Source organism: Poecilia reticulata, chromosome 14 (assembly GCF_904066995.2).
Source record: "Poecilia reticulata chromosome 14, P_reticulata-male-v2, whole genome shotgun sequence".
NCBI classification, from domain to species: domain Eukaryota; kingdom Metazoa; phylum Chordata; class Actinopteri; order Cyprinodontiformes; family Poeciliidae; genus Poecilia; species Poecilia reticulata.
This window is the reverse complement of record NC_088843.1, coordinates 26,872,985-26,888,418: the sequence shown is the minus strand read 5'-3', so window position 1 is coordinate 26,888,418 and position 15,434 is coordinate 26,872,985. Positions and strand designations below refer to the sequence as shown.

Here is a 15,434-nt window from a genome sequence, read left to right as displayed (position 1 = left end):
AAAAATCAATGAGTACCAGTCACCAAATATTTGGCCATAATTTTAAAGAGGTAAAGTCATTTAAAGTCATAAATGAATAAAAATAGTATTAAAAGTAGTTTTGTTTATGTTTATGCTGTTAGCTAAGTGTTACATAAGCAATACTAGTGGGTCGGACATGTCCACCATTGATAAAACTCATAAACGTTTAAAATCAATAATTTAAGATAACTAAACAATGTTTCACATGAACCTAATCTCAACCCTGTTTTCTGCTTTTATAAATATTTTACAGCAACAAAACTGAAAGGAAAAAGATGATTTGTATGATGTCTTCAGGATTTTCCTTTATAAATTCTCTTATTAGAGAAAAGGAAAATTCAAAGTTTAAAAATTTGTGTACATGGATTGATTTTCTTGTTACTTAGATATGTTTGATTGCTTCCTCTGTTCTACTCTGATCATGTAATGGAATCATTGCTAAATTACCCGACGTGTTTCTGATCATCTTTCAAGGACAATTTAATAGCAACTCATTTCATCTAATCCTGCCTTGGTCCTTTTTTGAGACATTTTTTGACGGTTTCCTAAAGACTTAAAATGGCTTATTTTTGTTTGTCTTTACTGGAGAAATTATTTTAAGCCATTCAAACTATTTTATTTACAAAGCATCAGTCAACAGAAAAGAAAAGATTCACATAAGTTTATTTAAGTTCAATTTGAAACTAGGATGCAATCAAATTTCTTTAGACTAAAACATGTAATCAGCACAACATGTAGGACAAAAAATGCAAGGAAAAAAAACACAAATATAAAATCCATTTTTAGCTACAAACTACATAATAGATGTCAGATTAAAGTTACAGCAACACTTTACCTAAGATACCAATTCAACCTCAATTGTGTGAAAGAGAATGTCTCTGTTGCAGAAAAAACTGGAAATTGGACAATTTATTGCTGATTGTCTTCATTAGAATTTTTTTTTTTATTCATTGTTATTTTAAGCATAACTCGGTAAAAAGAAAAAAAGTCTAATTTACTTTCCAGCATACACTAAATTGTAAAAAAAAATACAAAACAACAACAAAAAAACAACTTGTACAAACAGAAGTGGTGTCAAAACTCCAGTAAAATGATAAATCAATAATTTTGAGTTTAAAACAGTGTTTAAAGATAATTGTTATATCCCTATAGAGTGTAATGATATTCCATAATAAATCAAAGTGGGCATCTGGTTCATTTTCAAAAGCTCTCAGGTAAAAGGCTAACATATGCTAAAATTAATATTCAGGAACTTTTTTTCAAACACCTCTTGACCTTCTATTAAATTTGTGATTTAGCTCTGTTCGTAATATCTTTGCATATTTACCAGGCTAACTAATGCTGGGAAATTACAAAGTTAAGAATATTATGTAATACAAACAGTTAAAAGTCACTGGAAATACATTTAGTTTCCCCTTAAATACAATCGCCAACAGCAAACTGTCTTTATACAGCAAGGCTGTTGTATAAAATGTCATAGGGCTCCATTTTTAATCTCCATCAATAAAATATCAACACAGGAGTCAGTAATTATCCCATTAGGAAATTATTTTATAGAGCTTGTGTCATTCGTTAATCTACAGGAGAATGAACACTTTAATCTCTTCTCTGCATAAAAACATCTACAAGAAACCAACAAATAATATGTGTGCAGCTTCAGATGAAATGTTACAATGTCTTGGTTAAAAATGACTTAGCTTTAGTAAACCTGGGACAGTTTGACCTGATTTCATTAAAACTTCATCCTCCTATTCCACATTTTGTGTTCCTCCTCTTCCTCTTGTTTGCATGAAAGCTCCATGGCGGTGGAGGATTTTCCGTCTGTCACCTCCTCGTCTAGTGCAGACCTCTCACCAAACAGGAAAAGGGGTGAACCATGTTCTTATAGGCTCCATTTCTGGCTCAGTCAGCCCGTTTCCATGCGAGATCAGACGAGCTGTAGGATGAGATCCTGGACGATGTCCAGACCTTGGCAGGCCTTCCTCTTGGTTTCCTGGGAGTCCAGCTGGGCAGCGAGCAGGAACAGCTTCCTGTCATCAGTCACGACGTCCAGAGACAAGGCTTCATGGAGTTCTGCCACACTCAAGGCATTCAGTTTATCCTGTGGCAATGGAACATGAATGCATTTTTAAAACAAGGTGTCCACACACCCTTAAAAAGTTGTAAATGTGGCTTTAAAATGTCTTAAATTAATTTAAAAAAAGGTAAGTTGACCTTAAATACGCTAATCACAGATCTTATATTTTTTGGTGGCATGACTATTTCTTTGTATTTTCTACATAATCTTTTTTTCTCACAGGACTTTTCTGTCAGGCAAATTTTTGATTTTGTTTTATTTTTGATTTTTGGTTCATAAACTCTACATATGATTTTAAACAGAAGTTTCATAGCTAGCCATTATTGAAAACTGTGGCAATTTGCCCAAAAATTCATGCTAACTATATATTCATATGATGTTGCTGTTGCTATTTCTCTAGTAAGCAGCTAACTTCAGATGAGCAACTTCAATGTTTTTTTAATATTACTTTAATATTAATGAACTGATTTTGAATCTCCTAGTGTTGAAACTATGAATACAATTTGAGACTTTAGCTTTACCAACTAGCATAACTATCAAATGAAAAACAAGGACATTAGCCTACTGTTTAAAACATTTTTAACTTATATATAATGTAATTGGATTGAAGAATTTGAAAATTCAATATAATATGTGTTTTGGGGGAATTTTAATCAATCTTTAGGTCATTTTCACTGGCAGTTAATACCTAAAATGATTTAAATCATCAATTTCATCAAATGGTGGATAACCTAAAACAAAGGAAAGAACACAAATCCTAACCATTGTTTGAGTATATATAACTCCATGTTAAATTTATTAATGGTGGCTGCTGTTTTTGTTCGAGCTCATCTCCATGAAAGCAGTGATTGCATTATAGCCCTTCTACAGAGACCATTAAAGCCGTAGATTTCTGCCTTATTTCTATTAACCGCATCCTATTCAACACAGAAGTTCTTATTGTAATTTGACTGAATGTGATAAAAGGCATGGAAGAATGTTCTGGATGAAGTGACGACTTGTATAACCGTCTGTGGAATGCTTTATTTAGCTGTTTTTGACTTGAATGATTCAACAGTTCCATTGTGTATTTTGATGCGCAATTCCCAACCTTACCGTAATGCTCTAACTAAAAAAATAATATCGTACAGATTTCATAAGTCTTGAGGAAATATTCTGTTTGATTTGATTCACCTCATTAATTTTCCAGATGAAAGCAGCGAAGGAACAGTGTGTTAAACTCACCTGTAGAGCTTTAGAAAACGTTAAACACCACATTCTGCCTGAGCTTCAGCTACTGTGCATCATTACGGATCATTGTGCAGTTTGAGTTGAATTCATTTTAAGCTCATTATACTGTCAGTCCACAGCAACGAGAGGATGAAAGCTACGCTGCTCCGATGTTAGATGTGATAAATATTCCTTCCTCTCTCCAGGAGTCATGCATAATTCCAGAAGTGGAGAACGGAGTGAAGAAATATGAGTGGAGGAGGAAATGTAGGCATGTTTATTTCAGGAGTTGAGTTATTTCTGCAGGACAGCTAAAGAGGAAATTACATTCACCTGCTTTATTAATATTATATAATTTTTTTAACTTCATGTGTTATTAATTGCCGTCCTTTTATCAATCAATCAATCAATCAATCAATCAATCAATCAATCAATCAATCAATCAATCAATCAATCAATCAATCAATCAATCAATCAATCAAATTGTATAGCACATTTTAGCAGCAAGGCATTTCAAAGTGTTTTAAATCATTAAACACGAAAACAGTCATGCAACATTGAATCAACAATAAAAAACATTACATTTCCTGCCGAGTCGAAGTTCTGCCCTTTTGGGTACTTCATCCCAAAAAAAAAGGAAAATGAAAACATTCACTCTGTGTAGTCCTGATTTCTTCACCTTTTTTTTTTCAACATTACCATGTGCCAAGGAGAAGCCCAATAGATTCACTTTGGGTCGTTTTCAGTGTTTCAGTGTGGATTGAAACATTTCTGGAAATGGTCACGTGTGAACGCAGATGTCTCTAAAACTGACAACCTCTTTTAGAAAAAATGTTCCCACGTAGACAAGGCCCAAGGCCCTGTACATACAGACAAGCACGGTATATTTTTGTAAATGAATAAGAAAAAAACTACATCAACATGGTCAACATGACAGGATGCAGCACCACAGAAAATGTTGTAGTATGTATTCCAGCCCATTCGGTGGCGCTGTAACACTGCCAGAGAACAACACAAAAACCACAGAATGAACGGTGCCTGGTTTGTTTGAGAGAGGGACAAACAAGAGGGATAGATGGAAAAGGTCATCAATTAAAAAAAGAAAAGATGTGCCGTCGCACAGAGCATGAGACCAGTGTTCTGAAATGTATTCACTTTGAAACCTGGTTTCAAAAATGATCATTTCTGGTTTCCCAAGATAACAAATCCACGTGAATGCACAAAAGAACTTTCGCTGATATACCTAAAACCGTCTCCATGCGGACTGGCCCTAAGTGTTCACCACCAACATTGTTGTTCTACTTGAAAACAACAGCCTGTCTTGTAGTTTACCTGCTTGTTTCCCAAGACAACAACAGGCAGCTGTGGCTCCACCCTCAGGAGGCGGTGCAGTTCAGCCTTAGCTAATGGGAGGCGGCTCCTGTCCGATGAGTCCACCACATAGACTAGAATGTGGGTCCGTCTCAGGTAGTCCCCCCAGTATCGCCGCAGGTCCTCTCCACCACCAACTGCAGAGAAGGAACCTTTTCAACGTTATGCTGATGACTCTCAGTTCTACAAGTCTGGCGAATCCAGTCAGTTAATCAGACTCCAAGCACGTCTTTGTCTCATAAAACCATGAAAAATAAAGAAAAAGAAGGTGTAAGTGGCATAGTCAAAGTATTGACTCAAATATGATTGATGAACGTCACTGATTCTCAAAAATCTGTCAAACAGCAGTGGGCCAGAATAACTGTACAATAATTAAATAGCTAATGCCAACAGTTATTGCTGTTAAAGATGGTTCAACCATTAGTTTTAGGGGATAATTACTTTTCTTTTTTACTCTCTAATAAATTAAACCATGATTTAAAGCCTACTTTTTCTATTTGCTCTGTTTATCTTTGTCAAAAATGAATTAGTTTGATAATCTGAAACATTTTAGTGACAAAAAAAAATGCTCCATTGAGAGAGGATATTCCTGCTGCCTCTTTCATCCCGTTCCTCCAGGGCTTTTCCTCTGCAGTTTCTGTCAACATCCTTTACCACTCCGGGTCCCACTTTAATAAATAAACGGACAGTTTGACAAGCAGAATTTGATAAGCTCCTATAAACAAATTGGCCACAGATTTATTCCATTTTCATTGTAACAAGAATGAGATCCAATTCTCAATAAAGGAGGAAACGAGCTGAGGCGGCATCTTCATGGGAAATTGGTTTGTAGAGAAAGATCTGGAGGGAAATCTAACAGCTTCGTTCCTCTGTCTTTATGTAATATGTTGTTTTCCTATAAAAGATTGGCCTTAAGACTTTGATGTTCCACACTTGATTGACTCTTTTTTCTTCTCCTGTCCAGAAGAAACCGTGTGGGTATTGGGTACACCTGTCATTTATTCCTGTGCATCCTTGTTGAATCTGTTTACAGAAACAGAGCCCAGTCATCCATCATTTTTTAAACAGCACATCCTTAAAGTCTTAAATTCATTTAAAAAGACACCCCAATAGTGTTCCTCTATTAACCCTTTAGAAAAAGTCTCTACTAGCATTTGACTGAGAAGCAGCTCATAATGAGCTCAGCAGATGCTCAGTTCCACCAGGTGTTAGCTAATGGCTGCTGGCTAGTCTGAAGGGGCTGAGTGTCGCAGGGGAGGGAAATTCAATGATGCAAAAGGTTGGAAGCTTAGAAATTGTAGCTCTGATGAGGAGCTGCACCTTGAAGGCGGAATTAGCTCCACCCAGGCGTTTTACAGAGCTGAATAGTTGCCATGGAGATTAAAGGATTTCTCAAACATGCATGAAAGAATTAAAGCAACACTCCAGGTGTGTTTTTGATGAAGGAATAACTTTATAGCATGATGTAAATCTCTGAAAAGTCAATTTTACATAATACTTCTTTTATGTTTAAAACAAGATTCTTCGTTTTTGCACATAATGTTTTGAGTTTTTTAAAAAAAAGAAATGATGGGGAAACACTAACATCTTGTAAAACCAATGTTTTGTTGAACCACAGACGTCTTTTATACTTAAAACAGAACTATTGCTTTGCTAAATGTTTTGTTTCATTCACACCATATTAGCATTATTTTTTGGTTAATATGGTTAAAATAGAATTTAGAAAAAGAAAAAAGTTGAATTAGGAAAATAATACAACAGATGTCATAGGGCTCTACAAAAAACATATTCATTAGAAAAAAAAGAAAAGAGCAATCTTTGGGGCCCCCAAACAATCTTAGTTCTGGACTCCTGACCCTGGAGGGTCGTTCTAAAGTCTGGCCCTGTTAGCTTTGGTATGAACTGACTCCACTGGTATGAACTGACCGCCGCCGCATGCTGCAGCACTCCGCACACATCACAACGGCACAGATTCAGATTCAGATTCAAGCGAAGCAAAGTTTCACATCAACTGAAAGCTCTGATGTCTGCAGGCGCTCGGCGGTCAAACTGATCTCTCCTCACACGCTGCCAGCCATGACTTTTGGTCCCCACTGGTGAGCATCAATTAGAGGAAGTTGCTAGGAGACTGGGGCTGTGATGTACCTCAGGCTGATGGGATCTGGCAGCCATAAATACCTGCTAACCAGAAGCGATATGGAGTCTGGACGCACTGCTCAGCTGGGCGCTCTCATTAGAATGCACACCCACATGTGCAACATGCAGCATATGACTGTGAAGGAGGTGGGAGTGTTTGTGATGATGAAGGTCTCTGCAGCAGCTTGGCAAGCCTTGTAATCACCCAGGGAGGTGGTTAGCATCTGCCTCGGCTGCAGAAGTTCAGCTTGTTCTTGTGTGGGCTTTGGCAGCCTGTGCTTCACTGCAGAACAAGCGCTAGGTGGAAAATGCACGAATTATTACGAGTCTGTTTGGATGTTTACAGGAACTCCCCACTCTGACTTTATGCCTGGAATTGGATCTAAAGTTCATCTAATCTGAACTTTGGCACATTCCTTGTATCTGAGTTTGCTTCCTCTAAGATGTTTCCAGTCTGTTGCATATTGTAAGCTGTTATCTGGGCGCAGTTTGCACGTTTGACTCATGGAAGGACGTCAACTCTCATTCATTATTCATCACGTTTCATGAGTTTAAAATTTTGTACTCGTCCTTTAAGCATCAGAAAACCTAAACCAAAAATGTTGAGTTAAAATTTTAGCCAAAATGGTCATTGAATTAGGGCTGAAATGATTACTTGTGATTGTTAAAATAATAAATAAATAATGTAGTAATTGATTTATCATTAACTGGAGTATACAGAGTAAAAAAGACAATTTGCTGAAAAAACTACATATTCAGAGCCGTAATTATGCCAAAACTGTAGAAATTTAAACATTTAAGGTGAAAAATATTGTCTGTCTTTGGTATTTTCTACTCATGACTCCTAAAGTGGCATAGTTGTAGTTTCACCCAATTCCAATTCTATAAAAAAATGTCATCTATTAAGCACCTTTTGCTATCAAATGATTAATTGGTTAATCCATTAGATCTACACTGTTTTAGCTGCACATCCTGTGCTATAAATGACTAATCTCACTAAATGCTGTTTCTTCATTTTAGGTAAAAAGAAGCTTATTTTCTTATTTCTAAAGGTATTTTATTATTTGTTGCATCTTCAACAGGTTAGACCACATCTACATATTCATAAAAAAATTTTTGCACAAAATAATTTTTACATAATGAGATTTTAATCTGATCAGTTTTGCCTATTTTGAGGTCCTTTCAGAATGAGCTGCTTTAGGGCTCTGTCACTTTAAATCCAAATAAGCTTCTGCCGGACCACGCCCCCCAACTCAATGTTTATTACACTCACAAATGAAAATGGCTGAAAACAGATGCATAATTGTACAGCTGTACAACTTTGAAAAGCATTAACAGAGTCTCCTGCACAACCAACAAGAATGCAGCAAGTGGTTTCTGGATGGGAAGTCAACAACAAAACACTTGTCTTTTTCAGGAGCCATTGTACAGCGCATGCAGTGATAAAACCAGCCGACCAAATGTGCTGGAGCTCCACTTGGGTTGCCAGGTAACAGCCCAGGGTTTTGCTGGGGTTGGTAGATAATGGCAAGGTGTCTGGTGATTTGTGACTTTACATTATGGAGATTTTTGAAAAGGTTAATTTTCCAGATACCAAAACAAATAAAGTTATTGTCAAAAGGCTATATGGTTTTTTAAGATTGTTTTGTTTTTAGAAGCAGTAGAAACCCAAATGGAAAAACAAAAACATGCAAATGTGGCTTTTGCATAACATGCCCTCTTTGAATCTACAATCCAGTTCTTACTTTATTGATTTTTGTTTATTGGTTTTTGTTGGGTTGGTATATCGTATGAGGGGCTGTTTAGGACAAAATCTATGTTTTGTCTCTCACACACTACGAAAGACTCACACACACTCAAAAAATACTTAAATTGCGCATACACACTACTAAAATGTCACACACGCCCACAAATTTTATCCCATACGCATACACAAAATCCCAAAATTGCACATACACACCACTAACATGTCGCACACGCACACACAAAATACTAAAATTGCACACATACACCACTAAAATATCACACACTCAAACAATTTTTTTGTCTTAGTCACAGGACTAAGATTGCACATATAAACTAATAAAATATAGACTCATTATTTTGTATGTGAGAGACTCAGTTTTGTATGTGTGAGGGACATTTTTTGTATGTGTGAGAGGGACTAAATTTTTTGCATCGGCGTCAGGCACAATGCTCTGATATTTGCCGCTCAGCCTCTGAAGCGCTCTGAGTGGGTGGCGGCTTGGGCTTCGCTCACTGAGATGAGAAACCGATTAGATGTTCAGATCATGAATAAATCAGTCGCAGAGCATGACGCACTCCTCAAACTCAATCTCAGGCCTCAGGATTTCACGCTACCATCATTACTGAATGGAGTTATTATTTTATTTCTGCTGCCTTTCAGTACAGCTACATTTTTCAGGCTTTAAAATGCTGCTTGAGAATCAGACGCAGCCTAACTGGGGCAGTTTTAGTCGTTGATCAAATAAAGGCCACCGCTGTTCAGAACCAAGGGGTAATTTCTGCCTTTCATGATCTTAAAACAGAAATCCACACAGAACAGGATGAAAGGAGACCTACTCTCCAGAAAGTCGAGCTGACAGCTGGGGGCGTCCAAGCTCATGAAGTTGAAGCCGCGGGTGGGCCGGCATCGGCCCCTTTTGGCCGCCGACTCCCCGGGGGTCAAACCCTGCAGCATGCTGCTCTTCCCCGCTCCATCCAGGCCCAGAACCAGAACCTGCCTCTTCTCGCGCTCCTCTTCCTCCTGCGGGCGGAGTCAGAGAAATCAGATTAAACACGTTCATTAGGAAACCCCCGAGCAGGGGGATTTATGGTGGGAAAAGATTAAATTAACATTTTAGTGTTTCAATATGAACGCATAAGCATTTAGACTTAAACTCAAGTATTCACAGATTTTTTTCCTCTTGAGTTATATGGTCCAGGTTCCCAACACCTGTGAATACCACGGATTCACGGTATTTAGTGGTGTGAATAATTTTACAAAACCAATGTAAAATTATTGACAGTTAAACATCAACTGTCCAACCATAACCTCTATGTGGGTATATAATTATCAAAAACAATGTTAATAACAGCTACCATGTTCATATTTATATTATCAACTGTGCTGAGTTTGTTCACAAACTGCATTAGTTTTCTCAACAGTCCTAACAAAGATAACTGAATCAGACAGGATCATCGTTTATGCATCAATATGCATTTATTACACACTCTAACGTTTTATTTCACTTTAATGATCAGAAATTTGAATCAGCAGAGAGTAGACTCATATTTTGCCAACATTGCACTAATAAAAGTGCTGATTGGACACCAGGAGTCCTCTCCTTTTTAGGAACCCAAACAAGCTTTGGTTTAATTCCAGCTGTTTAATTACTAATTCATATCAGATCTTTTAGAGCCAAAACTCATCATCTCTCTTATTAGAAACATTTCCTCGCTTAGCTGCTGCATGATTAATCTTGATCACTTTAAAATGTGTACATGTTTTTAATAAATTCACAATGAAATGACTGCAGCTGCTGCAGAATAAAGCGTTCTAAGACCCATGGATGGTAGTTTTCATGTGTAATGTCTGCCCAGTGCTGCTGGGGAACAACTTTCGATGCTTGGCTCTGTGTGTTCCTGGTTGAGTCGGAGACAAATTCCAAACCCTGACTGTGCAGAAATCTCTCCAACGCTGCAGCGATGTTTCCCTGTGTCTGCATGGACTTTATTATCCCAGCTCGACTTTTAATCCCAGATTAAATAGTTTTAGCTAAAACGTAATATTTGCATAATTGTATTAAACTTTTTTGACCTCTTTGTCTGAAATTAAGTCGGACTAAACTTATGTTTGCTTTATGTCGGTCTGAATTACCAAAATTATTTATATTTGCTACATGAAAGAATAATTAGAAACACATTGGTTAATTTACAAATGTACACAATTTTATCTGGATGAATTGTAGAATTTCCAACAAAACTGAGACCAGTGTTTTGTGATAGTTGTGCCCAAACATTGTCCTTAAAGATGACTTATTATGCTTCCTTTATTAGGTTAGGATAGATCTCTGGTCTATACTAAACATGTTCATTACATTTTGTACAAAATCATTCTTATGCAATGAGATTTCTGGTCAGTTCTGCCTATTTTGAGTCTCTTTCATGAGCTGTTAGGGCGTCTTGTCTCTTTAAATCCAAATAAGGTCCTGCTCAGAAATACGGCCACACCCCACCAGTAACTTTACATGTGAATACATGTAAAATGGCTGCAAAGAGACACACTTTTTTCAAGTTTTGTGTCTCTGGTACCCGCCAGTCAATGGGAGCGTTCAATATGTCAGAACTTGCTCTAGAAATGTGTTTCCATCTCCACTTTCTCACATTAACTATTTTTCGAAAAATGTAATAGTTCTTATTTATATCAGATGTTGATATCAGCCCAAATTTTTATATCGGTGCACACCGAATTTCCACATTACGTACCAAAACACTTGTCTCCTTTCTGAACGCTTTGATGTTTGGACATTTTTATGGTTTTTATATCCTTTTCTTGAATTGTTTGAACAAATTAATCTTCAGGTAACTAGAAATTGTAACCCAAAGATGTGGATTTTCAAAACATGTCACACAAGGAAGCAGGGTGTTGGAAGTGTTGCCTTTAAAATACATCTAAATACATAAATCTCTCATCTTTCTGACATGCAGCAAAATATAAATCATTTTGATAATCCTGAATGGAATGAAGAAATGGTAAACATTTAAACTGCCTGCATGGGTTCTGCCACATCATGTATTATAAAATCCCAGTTCGCTCAGACTTCTGCAAAATGAGAAAACATGTTGATGAAGCAGTTTTATTTTTAAGTTTTGCTTCAGCTGAACAAACCTTTCCGCTGGAAGATAACAGCTAAGATTATAATTTGAAGCCTTTTCAGCACAAAATCCATTGACTGAATCAGAGTTTATTCATGAGTGGAGCAGGTTGTTTGGAAGCAGAGGGCTGATAAAACATGGAAATCGTTACAGCAGAGTGCTGATCTGAGGGACGGTCTCCAACCATCTTGGGTCTTTGAAGATATTTGGACTGTCAGTTATTAGGTTTCTTTCTCAAGAAAATCCAATATTTTTCCATTTTTTCAAGCTCATTTTTATTTTTCCACACTAATGCAAACCTGGAAACAGCATGTAAAAGCAAATTCCAAACTTTGTATTTTTCTTAGGGGAATCAGAGTACAGGGGAATTAGTATGAACATTTTCATTTTAAAAGCATGCAGGGCTGCATGCAATGATTAACTTGGTAATCGATTATTCTAACGATTAATCAATTAATTTGATAGAAAAATTGGTACATTCTGCAAATTTTTCATTTAACCATTTTAGCCTTTTTATACAATTTTAGAAATGCATTAAATGTGCAAATAAATAAATAATTAATTTCCTTGTATAAATAAAATATAAACATTTCACTGTCTAAAATGCAATTATGATCTTTCAATGAATGCTTGATCATTTGTAGTAAAAGATGAATCTGCATCTAATAAACACAACATCAATCTATGAACAGCTCAGCCCTTCTTGCTTGATTTATGACATTTTAAGGTTCTGTTGGTTATTTTTTGGATTGACCGTTTGGATAGCAAAGGGGGCTTCATATATTTTTTTCTCTCTCTTTTACAGAATTTGAACTGGGTGAAGTTAAAACTGAGCTACTTGAGACATATTGGACAATGGACATATTTACAGAAAAAGAAGAGTTTCTTCATCTTAAATGAAAAATGTAGATTTTATTTAATTTTTTTAATAGTTTTTGCTTAATTACTGCTCTCTGAGTGTGTTGTTCTTTTAGGAATATGGCCCTATTATGAGTCTGTATATTCCAGTTAACCTAAGTAAGTGAAGCCCTAAGTACACCTTGGACTTATAAGAATCTTTTATTGTGTTATAACCTAAAGTATTTGAAGAGGACTTCATGTGGTAAACATGTTACATAACTGGTGCATAATTATGGTAAACATGCAAGATAGGTCTTTTTCTTTGTGAGTTTGTGATGGTTTATAAAGAAGTTTGTGGCTACAGATGGAAAAACACTCGTCTAAGATGGTCAGAAGTCAGGAATGTGAAAAATGCAGTCCAGTCAGATGGGTCAACCTGTCCTGTGTCAACAGCCCAAGCTGTTATCTTACATATTCAGTTTTTTTTAAGTTACTTTTTCCATTTTAATATCTAAGTTAAGGTCATGATGGGTGTGTAGTTTATAGACCCTTCTAGCAAATTTCACACCGCCATCTTTAGCCCCGCGAGTCTGTTCGTCCTCCACCTCCTTGGAACATTTTGGCTCCAGGAACTAAAACACAACTCCACGTGGGATCTCTGCCAGCCACCGTTATCCTCTGAAAATGAACTGATACATTCTGAGACGAAGAAACAAGATTAGAGACAAACAAATAGATTTTAGATTCACGCCAAAGTTCATAAAGAAAGACTGACATGGTTCCAGGGAAAAACGAGATAAACTCAGTTAAACTTGGCCTGAAACCGTCGAATGAAAAGAAACTGGCACAATGTTTGTTTTAGGGTTGAAGCGATTAATTATGATGAATCGATTATTGAAATAATTCTCAACTACTTTAGTAATCAATTAACTGTTAACTGGAGCATACAGACTCAAAAAAAGGTAATTTGTTGGAAGAATGGCATGTTCAATCTATAATTTAGCCAAAACCGTACAATAAATATACACATTTTGTAATTGAGAATAGAAAAAAAACCTTCTATGTCTACAAATATGTTCTACTCAGAAGTGGCAGTTTTAGCTTTTATTTGGTTCAAATTATGTAATAAAAAACCTCAAAATCTTCTATTAAACACCTTTTGCTCTCCAACTATTAATCCATCAATCAATCAATCAAAAAAATAAAAGAAATCAATTAATGGACCAATAATCAAGCATACACTAAAGAATGCTATGTTATTACATTTTCGGCAATAAAATGTTTATTCTCTTATTTAAAGGAATTGAATTGTTTAATGGCATCTTTTAAGATATTTCTAATTTTCTATTTCACAATGAACAAATAACGTGTTAATTTTCTTATTTAAAAGAAGGAATTTGTTTGCATCTTATAATATATTGTGTTTAAGAAAACCTTAAGTGGTCACATAAAAAATCTGCAGAATGTGTCAAATATTATATGTGATTAATTATCTGAATAATTGATTAATTGTCCAAATAATCGTTCAAATAACTGATTAATCGATTACTAAAGCTATAGCTAGTTATTTTTTTGTTAATTAAAAGAGAATAAATGTAGGAATAGCATCCCTAATGTTGTTGTCCATTATGTGCTCCATGTTCAGAAGACAGTGAAACATGTGTCCTCTGTCATTCCAATGTTCATTTGGGAAAACTGTAGACACACGTGAACTGTTCATAACAGACAGAAACAAGATTCCTTGGAACATCCATCCAGAATACATCCAACCATGCCATCCATCCCTTTGTCTAATCCAACTGGCTATCTAAGTGTCCATCCATTTTAGACATCCATCCATCCATCCATCCATCCATCCATCCATCCATCCATCCATCCATCCATCCATCCATCCATCCGTACTTCCGTACTTCCATTCATCCCTCAATCTGTTCATCCATCAGTGCATTTGTCCATAAAACTCTGTCCCTCTATTCTTCCTTTAATATCTATCATTCAGCCCTCTATCATATCCAACTTTCCACCTGTTTGTATTTGTCTTCCCAATCCATCCGTTCACTCAACTTTCCATCAATTTGACTCCCTGTCTCTGTCCTCTACTCATCATTTCCCTCCATTTCATTAACATTGTCATCATAATCATCACTGTTAAACTTGTCTTCCTCCTCCATTGAAGTTACCTTCATCATCACTTATCATATTTAAATTATCTTCAATCACCGTCATAGGTATTTATCATCATCTTCCTTACAGCCTGCCACTTTGTATTTGCCAGAAGCCTCCTCTTCATCACTATTCTTATCATTCTTGTTGTTTCCAGTCCTAACCTTCATTATTCAGGGATCGGGATTCTGCGGCGTTTTTCTTCTTTTTAGTAAAAATATCGCCTGAAATAGCTTGAGCGGCTCTCTTTTAATTACTAAAGAATTACATCAGAACCTCTCTCACCTCTGTGATGGTGCAGTACGCCGCCTGCGGGGACCATACGCGCCGCTTGTAGAAGTAGTTGAGGGCGATGAAGAGAGCGGAGCCCAGGGCGGCCACGGCGGCGGTCAAGGCGATTGAGATATGCCGGAGGAGAACCATGTGTGAGGTGGGCAGAACCGGAACCAAAGACCGGTGGACGGGAGTCTGCTCGTGGAGCTTCCTGCTCCTTCAGGTTCCGCTGCCTATACTGACTACATGCGACCGCGCAGTCTATCTACCTCTCTCTCTCTCTGCCTGTTTTTGTTTTCGAGAGGCGCGTGAAAGAATATGGAAATTTGGTGCGTTCGAGTGTGGCTCGGAAACGGCGAGCGTCTTCTGGGTAAAGCGGAATTAAAGCAGTCAGACCTTCTGTCCGTTGAATCTTAATTAATTTAATGTTTTTATTTATTGGATTTATTAAAGGTTTATTTATTTG

General features: G+C 36.7%; 1 protein-coding gene across 1 annotated transcript; it reads right to left on the bottom strand.

Moving 5' to 3' along the window:
• Window positions 1-667: 667 nt before the first annotated feature.
• On the bottom strand, window positions 668-15,307 carry arl10 (ADP-ribosylation factor-like 10). Its single transcript, XM_008428435.3, has 4 exons — window positions 14,981-15,307; window positions 9,398-9,581; window positions 4,640-4,815; window positions 668-2,122 (listed from the first exon to the last, which is right to left on the bottom strand). Exons 1-4 carry the CDS (start codon window positions 15,116-15,118, stop codon window positions 1,949-1,951), a joined length of 672 nt encoding a protein of 223 aa, XP_008426657.1. The 5' UTR covers window positions 15,119-15,307; the 3' UTR covers window positions 668-1,948.
• Between the last annotated feature and the right edge of the window lie 127 nt (window positions 15,308-15,434).

What these genes read in the sequence shown, in the direction of transcription:
- arl10 (XM_008428435.3), bottom strand. Translation starts at nt 15,118, where the DNA reads ATGGTTCTCCTCCGGCATATCTCAATCGCCTTGACCGCCGCCGTGGCC. An exon ending in CGTACTGCACCATCACAGAG is followed by an intron (nt 9,582 to 14,980) that starts GTGAGAGAGGTT and finishes CTCCGCCCGCAG; the next exon opens with GAGGAAGAGGAGCGCGAGAA. An exon ending in TTGTCTTGGGAAACAAGCAG is followed by an intron (nt 2,123 to 4,639) that starts GTAAACTACAAG and finishes CCATTGCCACAG; the next exon opens with GATAAACTGAATGCCTTGAG.